The sequence below is a fragment of the Rhea pennata genome, chromosome 9 (assembly GCF_028389875.1).
Source record: "Rhea pennata isolate bPtePen1 chromosome 9, bPtePen1.pri, whole genome shotgun sequence".
NCBI classification, from domain to species: Eukaryota; Metazoa; Chordata; class Aves; order Rheiformes; family Rheidae; genus Rhea; species Rhea pennata.
Genome location: NC_084671.1, coordinates 2,069,914 through 2,084,120, shown reverse-complemented (window position 1 = coordinate 2,084,120; position 14,207 = coordinate 2,069,914). Strand labels below are relative to the sequence as shown.

General features: G+C 46.2%; 1 protein-coding gene across 2 annotated transcripts in view; it reads left to right on the top strand.

The window, feature by feature from the left end:
- The window catches only part of VEPH1 (ventricular zone expressed PH domain containing 1), an 86,766-nt gene extending 74,542 nt beyond the window's left edge, over positions 1-12,224 (top strand). For both annotated transcript variants that reach the window (XM_062582493.1, XM_062582492.1), the window contains 2 exons: positions 6,414-6,550; positions 11,906-12,224. In XM_062582493.1, coding sequence (XP_062438477.1) covers positions 6,414-6,550; positions 11,906-12,142 — 374 coding nt within the window. In that variant the 3' untranslated portion in view covers positions 12,143-12,224. The remainder of the gene's footprint in view (positions 1-6,413; positions 6,551-11,905) is intronic.
- Positions 12,225-14,207: the final 1,983 nt, after the last annotated feature.

Here is a 14,207-nt window from a genome sequence, read left to right as displayed (position 1 = left end):
CCTTTCTTTCAAGTTAAGAAGAGTTTATTATCATTAAGATCATTCATGATCGGCTTGAATTTTTGTGGATGATTTTGTGCTTCCTCAAATGTAAGATTTAATACTTTGTATTTATCTAACTTGAGTTCATCTTGGAAGGGGTTTTTTGTTTTTTTTTTTTTTTTTTTCCTTTTACCTTTTATTTGGTACCAAAACTACTTAAAGCTTGATGTATAATAGTTCTACAAAGAAAGCAAGATACAATTAATAGAATATAATTCCATTGGGCAGTTATGTTAAGGGATACTATTTAGGGTTATATTGATTTTGGAGTTAGTCTCTCTATATTGAGATGGTTTAAGAGGCAATGGAAATATAGTAAATAATTTCCATTTTTCAACCGGGTAGTATTTTCAGCATTTTTGTGGGTTCTACAGAAAAAAAAGTTATGAAAATTATTTAGTAAATATAACAGTTTGAATCCTGTCACTCCATTGTTTTTAGCAAAAGATGTCATGATACATGTCGGCGTACCACCCTACAGAGAGACTTTAAACCCAGTGGAGACTACTTGATCCCCTACTCTGATCTTTTATAAAACAGTAGCCAAAAAACTCTAACCCAATAGTGTTTATATTAAAGAAATGCCTTTTCTTTGATCTACATTATCTTTTCATATTTTTCTAAAGAGATCCAACACTGATTTTCAAAAATTAAATGAAGGAGAACTCGTGGCATCCCTAAGTTGCTTAGGTAAATTAACCTCACTATTAAAATAGGAGTTTATTTCTTGTCTGTCCCTAAACACTGGATCACATTGTGCACTTCCCTGCTATGGTGAAAATCTCCATTATGTGTAGACTTCATCGTGTCCCATTTGTATGTTTGCCTGGGCAAATTAAAGAAAGTACACTTCATTAGTTTCCCATGATATGAAAGATTACCCAGTCCTAAATCATTCTTGAATTGGTTTTATGAACTCTTTCCAATTTGTCTAGATCCATGTGAGGGGAAGGAATCAAAAATAGAAATAATACTCCAATAATTCAAATGACTATAGGAAATATGCACACTCCAATTGGTACTTGACTGCGTTTTTAAAATTCTTCTAACTGTATTAAAAGTGCATATGCTTCTTTCATATAACTTTCCCCTGCCACATTAAGCAGTGGGTGTCACCAGCTACCCAGTTTGATTTTGTCAAGACTTAAGACAGAAGAGTTATGTTCTGCATTTCTGCAGCAGTACAGATTTACTCAAGATGCAGTCTCTGTTGCTAATACAGTTCCATGCACTTACTCCTAATTTGCACCAGGTGTTCAATGTGCATTTGGCTACAGTGATGTGTAAATGAAATCCCAATAAGGACTACCGGACAGGCTCCAGAAGGAGAATTGTTTCATTTAGAGAACAAACTAAAGCTGCATGTAGGATATAAGGGATCTTACGTGCTTTTTATACAGGTTAGATTTCATCTTGAATTCTGCGTCTAGTTTTGGACCCCCCAGTTCAAGGACATTATTAACAAACCGGAGCAACTTCAGTAGAGGGCCAGCAAGGTTTTTGGAGGCTGGAGTACTTGCCCACTGAGGAGAGGCTGAGAGAATGGGGCCTGTTCAGCCTGCAGAGGAGAAGGCTGAGGGGTACCTTATGATTATAGCAGCCTGCCCATACCTACACAAAGGTGATCAAGAAGATGGAGCCAGGATCTTCCCAGGGGTGCATGGTGGGAGGATGAGAGACAGCAGGCATGAACTGAAACGTGAGAGATTCAGACTGGATATGAGGAAAAATGCTCTCAACATGACAACAATCGAGCATTGGAATGGGCTGCCCAGAGACGTTGTTGAGTCTCCGCCTTCAGAGCTTTCAAGACTCAACTGGATAAATCCATGTGCAACCTAGTCTGACCCCATAGCTGACATTGCTTTGAGCAGAAGGTTGTAGTAGAGACTTCTAGAGGTCCCTTCCCACTGAATTATTCTGTGAAGTTAATTGCACTCAAAATAAGTAAAAGAGTTTAGAAAAATATTGAAATAAAGCTTCATTCTTATCCTGCGCAAATCTTTTTCTTCTAATCAGACCCTCAGACATACTGGCATCTACTTCATTATGTTGTCTTTGGAAGAGAACGTCGGAACTCCCCACGGACTTTTTTGTGGATGTACATGAGAACTGCTGTTTTAGCATTGGTTCCAGCTAGCGAGTGCTTTAAAGGAGATCAGCATTTCTTTAGTAGATCCTGTTTTTGAAAGACTTTGGCCTTAAAAATCCATTTCAGGTCAAAACTGCACATTAACTCCCTTTCTCATGTTGCTTTCTTAACCACCAACCATCTCTGGATCTTCTGGTGCCTGAGCTTCTGTGCTTTACAGCTTCTTAGTTTGAGTTAAACTATGTTCCTGCTGCAGTGCAATCGATATCACAGTTGTGCTGAATGGGACCGGGAGCCAGGTAGATGCACAAAATCCAACTATTGAGCAATTGTCTTTTCATATCAGATCACTCTTGTGCTATATATAGATGTTTATGCAGCTCTCACACTCTGAAAATTACTATGCACATTTTGAATTCTTTATAGTTATCATTTAGGAGGAAAAATTCTTTTCCTGTCTTACCTCTGTCGTTTTTATTGAAGTTCTCTTCTTTTTCTTTTATACAAACTCTTGTAAAGCTTGCTACTTGATGCCTGTTTGGAGTTTCTCATAGTCACGGTTATTTGTTCACTGATCCTCGCTGTTTAGACTTTATCATAGCAGTTTTAACATTTCATCTTGGGAAATGATATGGAACCATCCCCTGTTGTCATTACCCACATGCAACTGAGGTGGTAATTTCCTGACACCAAGCTACATGTTCTTATGGTAATTGTCTTCTACCAGGAAGCTGCATGTGTGCATGTGCAGTGTGATGGAGGTTGATCCCATCTCAGAAGTAAAACAGAAGTCTTCAAGAAATAAGTTATCAGAATCACAGCTCAGTTCTTAATTGTAGCATGCAGGTAGGGTGAACAAAGGGCTCTTGAAATCGGTGGCAAGTAATGGGACAACGGGTACGTTGTGCTTTGGATCACCAGGTGAGAAATCTGTTGAGGCATTTGCACAACAAGCTACGATAAGGCATGAATACAGTCATCAGTTTAGATGTCATTTAAAACCAACTACAGCAGTTTAAGACTTTGAATCTTTTCTCACAACTCTACCTGTCCCGAGCCCCTGTCAGGGATAATCTGCCTGCCACATTGCATGCCTTAAAGACACACAGCCGCCCTCTGCCTTCGCTTCGGGCTTCTGCGAGGCTGCGCAGGGGCAGCACAAGAGCCACGTCTCTGAGCCCAGGAGGTTTCCTCCAGCTGTCAAGGATCTTCATGGCTGCATCTGCTGGGTGCAATTCTTCGTGGCATTGCAAAGTAGAATTAATCAACATCCAAGAAAAACAGATCTTCTGTTTTCTCTGTGCCCTCTATTTCTTTTCCCTGCTCAGCTACTGTCAGCAGATGGTGTTCCCACCAGCAGAGCCACTGTCTCAGGCAGAAGTGACCATCCTGTCCTGCCCGGGTGGAAGAGTCAAGACATCATCAAAATGCTGGACCGTCAGCATCTCCTGCCCAGAAAACGTGGGGTATGCCTGCGCAGGGCTTTTTGCCGTGAGTTCATCGGCTGCTACTTCAGCGTGCTCCGTGCGAGCGCAGAGTTTAGCGCGGGCTGCGTGGCCCGGGGCTCTTTCATGGAGACTTCTGGCCCGGGTCAGACTTCCGAAAGGGAAAGGCCCGAGGCGGGGGGATGCGAGCGGGCCGTCTCCCCGCGGCTCGCGCTCCGTGCCGCGGAGCCTTTTCCGGCGCGCTGCCGAAGGCCGTGCAGCATCGCGGCGTGACGGGCAGCCGAGGCAGGGCTGGGGCGCGTGGGCGGCCAGTGGCCTCAGGAGCTACGAGGGGTTTCGCTTCTCTGCAGAGCTGGGGCCGAAGATCTCCGCTTGAGGAAAATCTCTAGAGCAAGCGAGAACGTATGTATCTACGGCAGCTTTGAAAGCAATGTTTAATGAAATGAAAAGCTACTGTTAAGGGGCCGCGTGTAAAATGTGGCTCTATCCAGCTAAACAGTGTATTATGAAATTGGTGCAGGCAGAAACCAGTTTCCTTGTAAATTTGTGTGCATGACATTTTGCAATGACAGAAAATTTTTGCAGAGAAGAGGCGTTTGTTTTGCTTTGCCCGCTGTCAGGTTAGGTGTTGTAACCCATCTGCGGTGGCACGAGAAGCATGCAGAAAACACAGCCTGTCGGAAGCAGATGCGGAACGCAGCGAGGGATGCGGGGGGCTGTGAGGAGCGAGGGAATGACTTGCTTTTATCACAGTAAAATCTCAGTTAAAGAAGCTGAAACTTGGCCACATCATTTTCATTCAGCATGTCTTCCAAAAACTTATCTAGCTGTAGAGACAGAAATACTTACAGTCTTTCGTAAGGGAATTGAAATAGCGCACACTGCGGACCCCCGAAGCCTGCATGCCTGCCAGTGCAAGCAATACGGGGGAAAATACGTTCTTAATCTACCTCTAGTGCGTTGTGTTGGCACTGTTTGTTTGTTTTTCTTATATCAGGCAGGAGGTGAAGAGAGGGACGTTGTCTCTAAGTCTCTGAAATCTCAGGTGAAGCCCTCCTGAGGCAATGGCAGCGCTACCCTTGGCGGCCGTGCTCGGCCTCCAGCACCATGTGCCACGGCGCCGCACCGCTGCTGCCCACGGGGCTGCTCTCCAGCAGCACCGGCCGTCCCGGCTGCCCCCGCCTCGGGCGGCACGAGGAGCCGGCGAGCCCGAGGCCGTGCCCGCTCCGAGGCCGGTGGCCCGGGCTGCCCGAGCCGCGGGGCGCATGTGCGCCGCCGGGCTGGGGGCCCTCGCGCCGCTCGCTGCGGAGCAGAGCTGCTGCGCTCGGGGCCCAGAAACGCTCCCGGGCGGAAAACAGCAAACGCTTTTAAGAAGCAGCTTTATCGGACAAACTTTTACGCCAAGGGATGCGAGTACAGCAGCCAGAGGAGAATCAACTCTCCGACAGAGCTGGGAAGTACTCCAAGTCAGACTTCAGATCCAAATAACATCCGTTCTTAGACTGCTTGAGCCTTGGACTGCTGCTCGGTCCGTCTGCCCTGCCGTGTTCTGTCTGTCGGTGTAACGACAGAAGAGGAAGGAAAGGAAAAGAAGGAGCTGCAGCCTGAAAAACGTAAAATCGTATGCTCCATTATTCTGAATTTGAAAAAGCAGTTTCAGGGCGAGTTCCCTAGGTCTGTAACTTCAGGCCTAGCTCGTTCCTTGTTGGCCTGACTTCGTTACTTCCCTGTAATGCGTGCAGCGTGACAAACGGCCCCATCAGCGGAAGGGGAGGCTGGGGAGCGCGCGGGAGCACGGGGAGGTTTCTCTGCGCCGCTCCCTCCTTCCCTCTTCTCCTCCGCTGCCGGTTCCCCCGCCGGGCTGGCGCCCCGCGGCAGGAGCAGCACCGCCCCGACCGCGCAGCCGGTGCTGCACTTTGCTCGGTCGCTCGACTCTCCCTGTGCTCAAAAATGCCTTTTTGTGTGCGCGCTTCTTGCACGCTGTAGCAGCTCCCGAAAGCGCGCGCGCGGCTGGCGAAACCGGCTGTGACACTGACTGTTACCGTTAAATGACTTTTGCAAAACCCCTAAAGAAAGAACTGGAAAAGACACTAAAGACGTAACTAGGAGCGATCCCCACAAACTTGCAGGGCCGACAGAAAGCACCGCTGTCCCCGCAAGTGCGTGGAGGAATTGCGCCTCGGCCCCTGGACGAGGCAGGGCAGGGTCACGCCTGGGAGCTCACAAAGCTCCTCGTCTCACCAGCCTTTTCCCAGCCAAATGTCGCATTTCTAGGTTGGAATTTGCTGAGGAACCGAAGAGAGATTGGTGTTTATTCCCATCGCGTGCGGGGTCTAGTTTCTTAGCTCCATTTAGAAATTGTATTTCTAGCTCTTTATTTGATCCATAGCACTGTTTCTGGAAATAAGCAAACTATTGGAGTTAATGGAGAGTCAGGTCCCTGGAATCTTATTATCCATATTCTATAGCAGGAATATGACTCTATATTAAATAATATAGTGTGGCTTTAAGTCCCAGAGACAACATGAGTGCCCAAGTTTAATTGCATAAAATTATAAAGTATTACTATGGGGCTGAGGAACAACTGCGAGACTTTATGGTGGGGGTAAGTATATGGTGAACGAAAAATGTGATAGACGGAGCAGTATGAATTGTCAGCTCCCAAGCAAATGTGACTCAGGGCTCAAATGCCTTTCTTCAATGGCAACTGAATACTTGAGGTCACGAGGAATGTGCGAAACTGCAAAAAGCCTGCATCACAGCAGAAGCCTGGCTTTCCACTGAGGCAAAAAGAGGAAAGAAATAACCTGCTCCTTGTCTGTTCCCCTCCCCAGTTGTAAATCAGGATGGCCAGCCTCTGATGGAAGGCAAGCTCAAGGAGAAGCAAGTCCGATGGAAGTTTATCAAAAGGTGGAAAACCCGCTACTTCACTCTTGCTGGCAACCAGCTTCTTTTTCGGAAAGGAAAATCTGTAAGTCAGAACAACATCAGTTTGCTTTCTTTGTTTCCCTCCTCCGCAACACCATTTCCCAGCGGTTTTTAACACTCAGCTTTTTCCTTTACTCTCTTTACTCCACATGGCTAACTTGAGCCAAGAGTTTGCTCACTGCATTTGTTTATGCCCCTCTCTGAGGACTGAGAGCGTGAGATTTTCCAGGGTACTCAGTGTTAGATTGCCTCTGCTGTTATGCAAGTTAATGGCAGTCGCGGAGCGCGTGTGACTAGCCCGCTCCAAGTGCGCAGGGCTCAGACCTGCCGTCTCCGGCACTGCCACTTCCATGGCCGTTCACGTCTCAGCACTTCCATAACATACCAGGCAGTGACTGGTGCCTGAGAATCCTCCCCTCTGCCTCGATGCAGCTGAAGGTTGTGTTTCAGATAATTTAAAAGCTCCTCCTTCCACGGGTTAAAGTATTATTTTCAGTCTTGACTAGGGAGTCTTTATTTTGTTGAATAACCACAAACTCAATGCATTCTGCTCAGGTAAATACACGTTTCTATTTGCAAACAGCGTGGTAAGTAGTAGCCACAGCCAACACTGTGAGAGTCACCCGTGCTCTTTGGGTCCCAGACTTCCACGGGATCAGCAGAGTTCAGGGGAGAGACAGTTATGTTCGGCACATCTGCAAAATCAGGCCCTTTTAAAACATCTCAGTGTGCTTTCCAAAACCAAATAACAATTCACCAAACAGCAAATAACTTGCCTGCTTTTATACATTAATAACGAATCCTGAGATTATGGCATTATAATTGATGCTGTTTGTACAGGAAGTACAGGTTTTTTTAAAGCAAGAACGCTAGAATGCTTTTGTCTACAAGGAGATGAGCTTTTTGCTTTCTCTTCTACCTTTGTCTTAATTCAAAGCAACTCAGCTGAAATTTCAGTGAAATTGTCTGAACTTTATACCAATGTGACTCGGAGAAAAGTTTGTCACGTGACATGGAGTATGTTGTAATTGAATTTGGTCTTCAGTGGTTATTATTTCTCAGTTATTAGAAACTGAGTTTCTTCAGCTTTTCACAAGGAGCATTATCAGACATTATGCAAAATAGTCTTTTTATTTAGTTACAAGAGCTCTCTTAGATAATCCAACAATAACTGCATTTTCCAATTATAGTCAAACCTTAATATTTTTGGTAAATAATCTTTATTATTACAGAAACCTAGTAAAGCTCTTTAAGCTTCTTAAACAGCTTCTAGAGTCCCTTCCTTTAGGAAATGTAGCAGGGTGTCAAGCCTAGGAGGAACATGTGCCTGGGAACATGGGACAATGCCTGAAAGCTGGCGTTTTGTAAAACGGCCTTTTCCTTAATTTCTAGTGACTTCTAATGCTTTGGTTGGGATTCTAAAGACAATCCATGCGTGTGTCGTAAGCTTTGTCCAGTACTGGTGGATGTTCGCTTCTTAGAGGGTATCTGAATAATTGTCATTTTTCTAGCAAGTTGATTGGCTTTCAGAAATTTATTTAAGGGACTGGATTTAATTAGCTCTCCAAATGTGGCAGGCACAAGACGCATCAGAATACCTTGATTACTCCTGGGATGTGATTAGCACATAAAAATCAGCTCCTTGGATTTGCATTCTCAGTGGTCTCCCTGTTACTGTGAGGAATGTGTAATGCTTTATGGACGGATGAAGCTGGCAGATTAGATTGTTGAACAGCAGATTTTGCTCAACAATGTAATTCATATAGATTAATTTTCCCCTTTTAACTGGCAAATTCAAGGCTTCTTTGCTATTTTAAAATTAAGGGCAAATATTTGGAATGGTTCTGCAGAGTAGCAGGCTGGCTTCCAGCCTCTGGAGACAGGAAGCACGGGTGTTGTGCTTGAGTAACCAGCCTCCCAAGTAGGTGCGTTATACCCCGTTGCTTTTACGTTTGTGCTTGCTTTGGAGCTGTCAAGCCCTGCCCTCAGCCATTGCTGGGACGCAGCCTGGGAACAGCAGCGAGCCCCACGGCTTCCGCTCTCGCTAGCGTCTTGCTTGGTCGTTCTGAAAGAGCAACCCTCTCGAGAGAGAGACGGGACAGGGTGCAGCCTGCTGGGGGGTCTCTTGGTGCATCCCGCCAGGCAGACTGAGTCGCTGGGTAGCACAGGCGCTGCTGGAAGTGGAGGGCTGACTTTCAGAGCACGGACCAAAACGGTTTGCCTTCTCCAAGTGGGGCTCAAGATACAAAGTCTCGAGCAGTGGCTCAGACAACAAAGGTGTGAAGTAAGATTTTCAAAGCTAGGTCTGCGAGGCGCTGCTGACACCGTGTCGGGGAGGAGATAGCGGTGCTGCCTGTGTTCCCCGGCGCTGCAAGAGAGTCCCAAAGCTGGGCTTGGCAAGGTTCGCGTGTCTTGCATGCGAGTCCTGTCCCTTCGTGTTGCGTTTCACAGGAGAGAGTCAGTTTTTCTTCTCAGAGCTGGGGAAATCTGGTGAAGGTCTTAGAGCGGGCAATGAGACATTGGTGCTGGGCCAGATAGCTGAGGGAGGGAACGTAAAACCCACGGTGTGATCCGGCACTTATCCAGGTGAGCTGATGGTCATAGCTGTGGTTGTGAGGACTGATCTACCCACGCAGCTTGCAATGTTGACAGTGAATAATGGGTCCCTTTTTATTTTGTCATTTAAAAAGAAAAAATGTAAAGATTTAAAATGTAAATAAGTGGCAACCAAGCACAGAGCCGGCTGAGACCATCCCATACCCAGGTGATCAGAGGCCAGCTGCTGTGCAGCTCTCACAGCCAGGCTTCCTGAGACAGCGGCACGCAGGACCAAGCTGCCCAGCTGCATCTGGTGTTTGTTTTAGTTATTGAAGCTGGCAGATACTCGCCTGGCAGAGGATGAGAATCCTGCCCCTTCCTCTCTGGCATAGTCAAACAGGCCACTGCTATGTGGGTGTTTTGACTTTGCACAGTGTTCACTCGCAAACACAAACCAAACACAGAAGAAGCATTGTGAAATAGCCAGCTGGCTGTGCCTAGTAGTTATTCCTGTAGTCCTACTATGAACCTTTCCTTTGTAAAAGCCACCATGTGAACAATATTTGCTCTGTGTAAGCAATTATATGGGTAAAAGGGAGGCAAGAGAAACCCAAAATATGAGAGGTCCAAATGTGAGCCACATCCTAAACTCTTGGAAAATTGTGGTAAATTCCTTCCACAGAAATGTGCCTAGGGTGCAATCAACTTTCTTCAGCAACTTGAGGTCAAACCCAATGTGTGCATGACATATAATGAAGAGAGTATCAGTTTTGCTAGACAGGGGTCTGAGCCTGAACATCTGGCTCACAGGGTGTAAAGTTTTGGTTCTTTGAGTCTGTCATTGCTTTGAATCTTTGGTGATACAATATTCGTAACGTTTTATCTCAGGTCAGATTTCAGTGCCGAGCCTGCTTGAACTTGGTTAATAAAGCCTTGTCTGAGTCGATGTTCCCTGAGTCAGTGGAATGAGAAGAGGGGGGACAGTTACTGCTGTCCCTTGGTTGTGCACGGTGAAGTAGTGCTGCCTCCGGAAACATTAGCTCCTGTGCAAAGCTGGTCATGAGCTTTCATTGTTGCTCAGGATGGAAAGTCATTTTGTGAGAGCTGAAGATCTTAGTGGGGAATTGTCCACTCGAAGGTAACTACTCAGGGCTGGAATAGGATCACTAGTGAAAAATGAATGATAAATACCCCACCCCAGAATACCCAACAGCAACATGGGCCTGTGCCAGGGAAGACGTGGTTCTGGGCTGTGCTCTGCCGCCCAGGGACCAGGGACCTTCCATGTCTCCAAGAGGCCTGTTCACCTGGCAGCTGGAAGTTGCAGTAGGACTTTACATCAGTGTCCTTTGCCGGCGAGCTGCTCTGGTGAAGGTGTGGGACTGAAGGGGGAGGTTGCCCAGTGATTACAGCATTCCAAGGAATGTAGGAGACCTTGACTGCAAATAATACATTTTACCCAACATGGAAGAGCTCTAAAAGTTGGGAAACTCAACCTAAGAATTCTTTGTGGAGGTAGAAAAATGGCAGATCAGCCATCAACTCTTGTGTTGGAGTTTCATGATCAGCTGCTGAAAGATATTTAGCCACTAAAACTTCCATGACTTTCAACTATGAACTCTTTTTTCGGCCTGCATAGTATTCCCAGTCTTATAATAATGCTAAGATTCATAGACTTACCTACTTTAAGTATTTTCTAATAAAATTACAACTGAGCTATCCTATATTCTCTATTCCCCACTGAAAAATGCCATAATTTCCTTCATATTCCTGGACCACGCTCAAAGTACCTGCTCCATTTTTCAAAACTAATGGAAGGAGCTGCTGCTGCTGTTTTTAGAGGGCCTGAGAAGGGGGAACGATTTACCACTACCTTAAGAGAAGAGAGTCTCCTTGGGGACTGGCCAATTTTTGTGCCTAGGAAGTATTAGCCTTTGACAAGAATTGTACGTGGATCATGGGCTAAAGATTTTTGCAAATGTGTGTTCCAAATGTTTTTATTTTAAATAGTGTAATTTTTTTAGTAATGCCTTCTTCTTGTCCTGTTCCTGAAAACGCATCCCAAAATGAATATGTAAATGAAACTTAAGATGGGCCAAAGTTCAGGAATTGTATGGGGATACAATAAACAAAGAATTGTTTAACTGGAGGGAAGTGGCTAAAAAATCTACCACTCATTTTAGAAACGGCTCTGTGCACCTCCGTGTCACTGAATGGCATTAGTGTTTGGAGGCAAGTTGACACTAAGCCTTCAGACTCGTAAGACTCTTGTTCATTTGCCCTAGCTACGTGAAACAAGTGTGTGGGTCTGAGTCCAGCTCCTTGTGGATGGGGTCCTCAACCTGCCTGTGGCTGTGTTTGGCCCCAGGAAGGATTCTGTAAAGCAGAGCAACCGTGCCGGGACAAACGTGCGGGGAGACGCTGCTCCTTCCCCTTCCAGGCCAGGAACACGGCGCTACTGGGGCAGAGGGTGTCAGTACCAGAGGTGGGCAGTAGTGACTGTAATAAAACACTATGTTTTCCTGGGGATTTTTCCAGGCATCTTTAACAAAGGTCACCATTGTTTAAAGCCACAGGAAGGAAAATCCAAGCCTGTATTAATAGCTGAAATCATCACCACACGTTGGAACTAAATAGTGCGAATACAAAAGGGGAGCAGCTGGTGGCATTGCTGCGGACCCCGTGGCTGTGCAAGTTTGTGACTCCCCTACGGCTCTGTTGAGAAATCCTCACCAGAATATTTGCCCACATGAGTAATGTTTACAAGTCTAGCTCTACCGACAAGAACTGTTCAGCAAGACATTGGCGTGCTTGACCTTATGAACATGGTTTTGTTTCTCTTCCCCATCCCGTGTTTCAGAAAGATGACCCCGACAACTGCCCCATTGAACTCAGTAAGGTGCAGAGCGTTAAAGTGGTGGCAAAGAAGCGCCGGGACCGCAGCCTTCCGCGAGCCTTTGAAATATTCACCGACAGCAAGACCTACGTGTTCAAGGCCAAAGATGAGAAGAACGCGGAAGAGTGGCTTCAGTGCATCAACGTGGCCGTGGCACAGGCGAAGGAAAGGGAGAGCAGAGAGGCAACAACTTACCTGTAGGACTGCGGCTGTTGGGCCGCTCGGCTGTGGCTGTGCTGGTGAATTAAACAAGTCCAGGACCGTTCTCTGGCACAAGGGCCAACGGCACAGATCACCCCACTGCCATATTCTTAACCACTTTTACCTCCAGACCAGGGTAGCCACATGCAAACTATTTAACAGGAATGTCCTTGGCCCCAGATAACTCCTGGCTTTTGGGAAATTGTCAGGGAAGCCGTTTGTTGGCATGGGCCAGGGATGTTTTTGTTTAACACTACACCTTCAAAACATTTTGGTAACGCTACCAGATGACTGACCGCCACTGTCTGGGAACACTCCTTGGCACCATCCAATTTATTGGTGTAGAAGCAGCTTTCATGTCCACATGTGAAATGCAATTTTTCTTTAGCCTGTTTGCCATAAAACTAGGAAACATGATTAGAAACAAACCCAGATCTCAACCCATCTGTCTTTGCTTCTGAGCTGAGCAAGGCATGCGTGGGTTTAGACACTGCTGGGAGCATTCAAGCGCTCAAGGGCCGCAGAGCTCAGCTTCTTGGGAGCGCCACGCTTCCTGGGAGAATCTACTGGCTAAAAAATGAGCATCCATCCAAAAGCAGCTTTACTGTATATCTGATATGAAAGATCTCCCTTTTAGTCTAAAAGAAGCTGGAAGACAGAAGCAGTCCTGCTGCTTTGTCTCCATGTACATATTTTGACTTCTTTTGCATTAATTATAAATGCAGCAGATTTAGAAGGTTAATCTCCGCCCAAAATAAGCTTATGAAATAAAAATCAACATTCAGGGCTGGTTTTCCTCTCTTTAGGTTGACCTGATTCAGGCAGAAGTATGTATAACATAGTTGTTTTCTTACCTTAATTTTCCGTTTAGCAAAAAAAATGAAAGAAACTATTCTCAGCAAAAGCATTTACAAAGCCATCTCAAATTATCCAGAGTTTCCATACATTGGCATTTGGACAGCTAAAACTGGGGCAGCTGTTAACTACCATTTCTCTCTTTCATCTTTCTTCATTCACTTTCTAACTGTAAAAAGACAATTTTGCTTTGGTTCTTTAAGCTCAGTGTTATCCTTTTTACTGTTTGTGAGTCGGTGAAAAAAAATCAGATTTGTTTCTTTTTTCAGAAGGTTTGAAACTGAGCAATTTTAAGGAGCTAAAAAATAATTTTAAATATTTAAATGTTTTGCTTTTCCCTCTTTCTCCTCCTTTTTCTCCTCTTGTCACTGAATATAACTTTTAATGTAATTTTTCCTCTGTTCTGTAACTTTTCAAAATTTCTCCTAATCTGGAAAATGTCCACGTTTGGGGTTTTTTCATCACTTTCAAATGATTCAAAAGTTGAAGAAGTACAAAGCAAAAAAAAAAAGAGAGAGAGAGATAAAAAAAATGAGGGGGTGGGCTTAAAAAAAATTCTAAAAAAAAAGCTAGCGGCTCTTGAGTTTTATTGAAATCCGTATCTTCAGCTGTAGAAAGAGCCCACAGCATTTCTGAGCTTCCTGCAGGACATCCGCGTGTTGCAGTCTGCAATATAACCCTCTTGCTGAAATACCCTCTTGCCTGTTTGCTGTAGTTTTCGCCGGCTGAGCTCCGGACCGCGCTTTCGGCTTCCGCGTTTCAGACGAGACGTCCGCAGACACCGGTAACGGTTACTGCGCTATTCCGGGCACGGCGATAGCAGCGAAGTTGGACGGTTTCCCTTTTAAGATTTGAATGAATTGCAAAGAAAAGCGAGGAGTGATGAGAAACAGGCTATGGACAACGTTCGGTGCCAGCTCGAAACAGAAAAGCGCGCGGGGAGCCGCGATGGCGCCCAGCGAGCGGCACGGTGGCCTGCGGGCGTGCAAGCCGCAGCTCGCCGCTCGCGCTGCCCGGCACCGGGGAGCTGCCGCCGGGGCGCGCACCCCGCACGCGGGTTTGCGGGGGTGGCCTGGCCCGGCCCGCTCGCTCGCTGGGGTAGCTGCTACGCGGGCCGCGGCGCGGGCTCCCGCCGGACGTGCTCAGAGCTGTTCTGGCAACCGGCTCCGACCTCCCCACGCGTTGGGGCGGTAACCCGATTTTCAGCTGC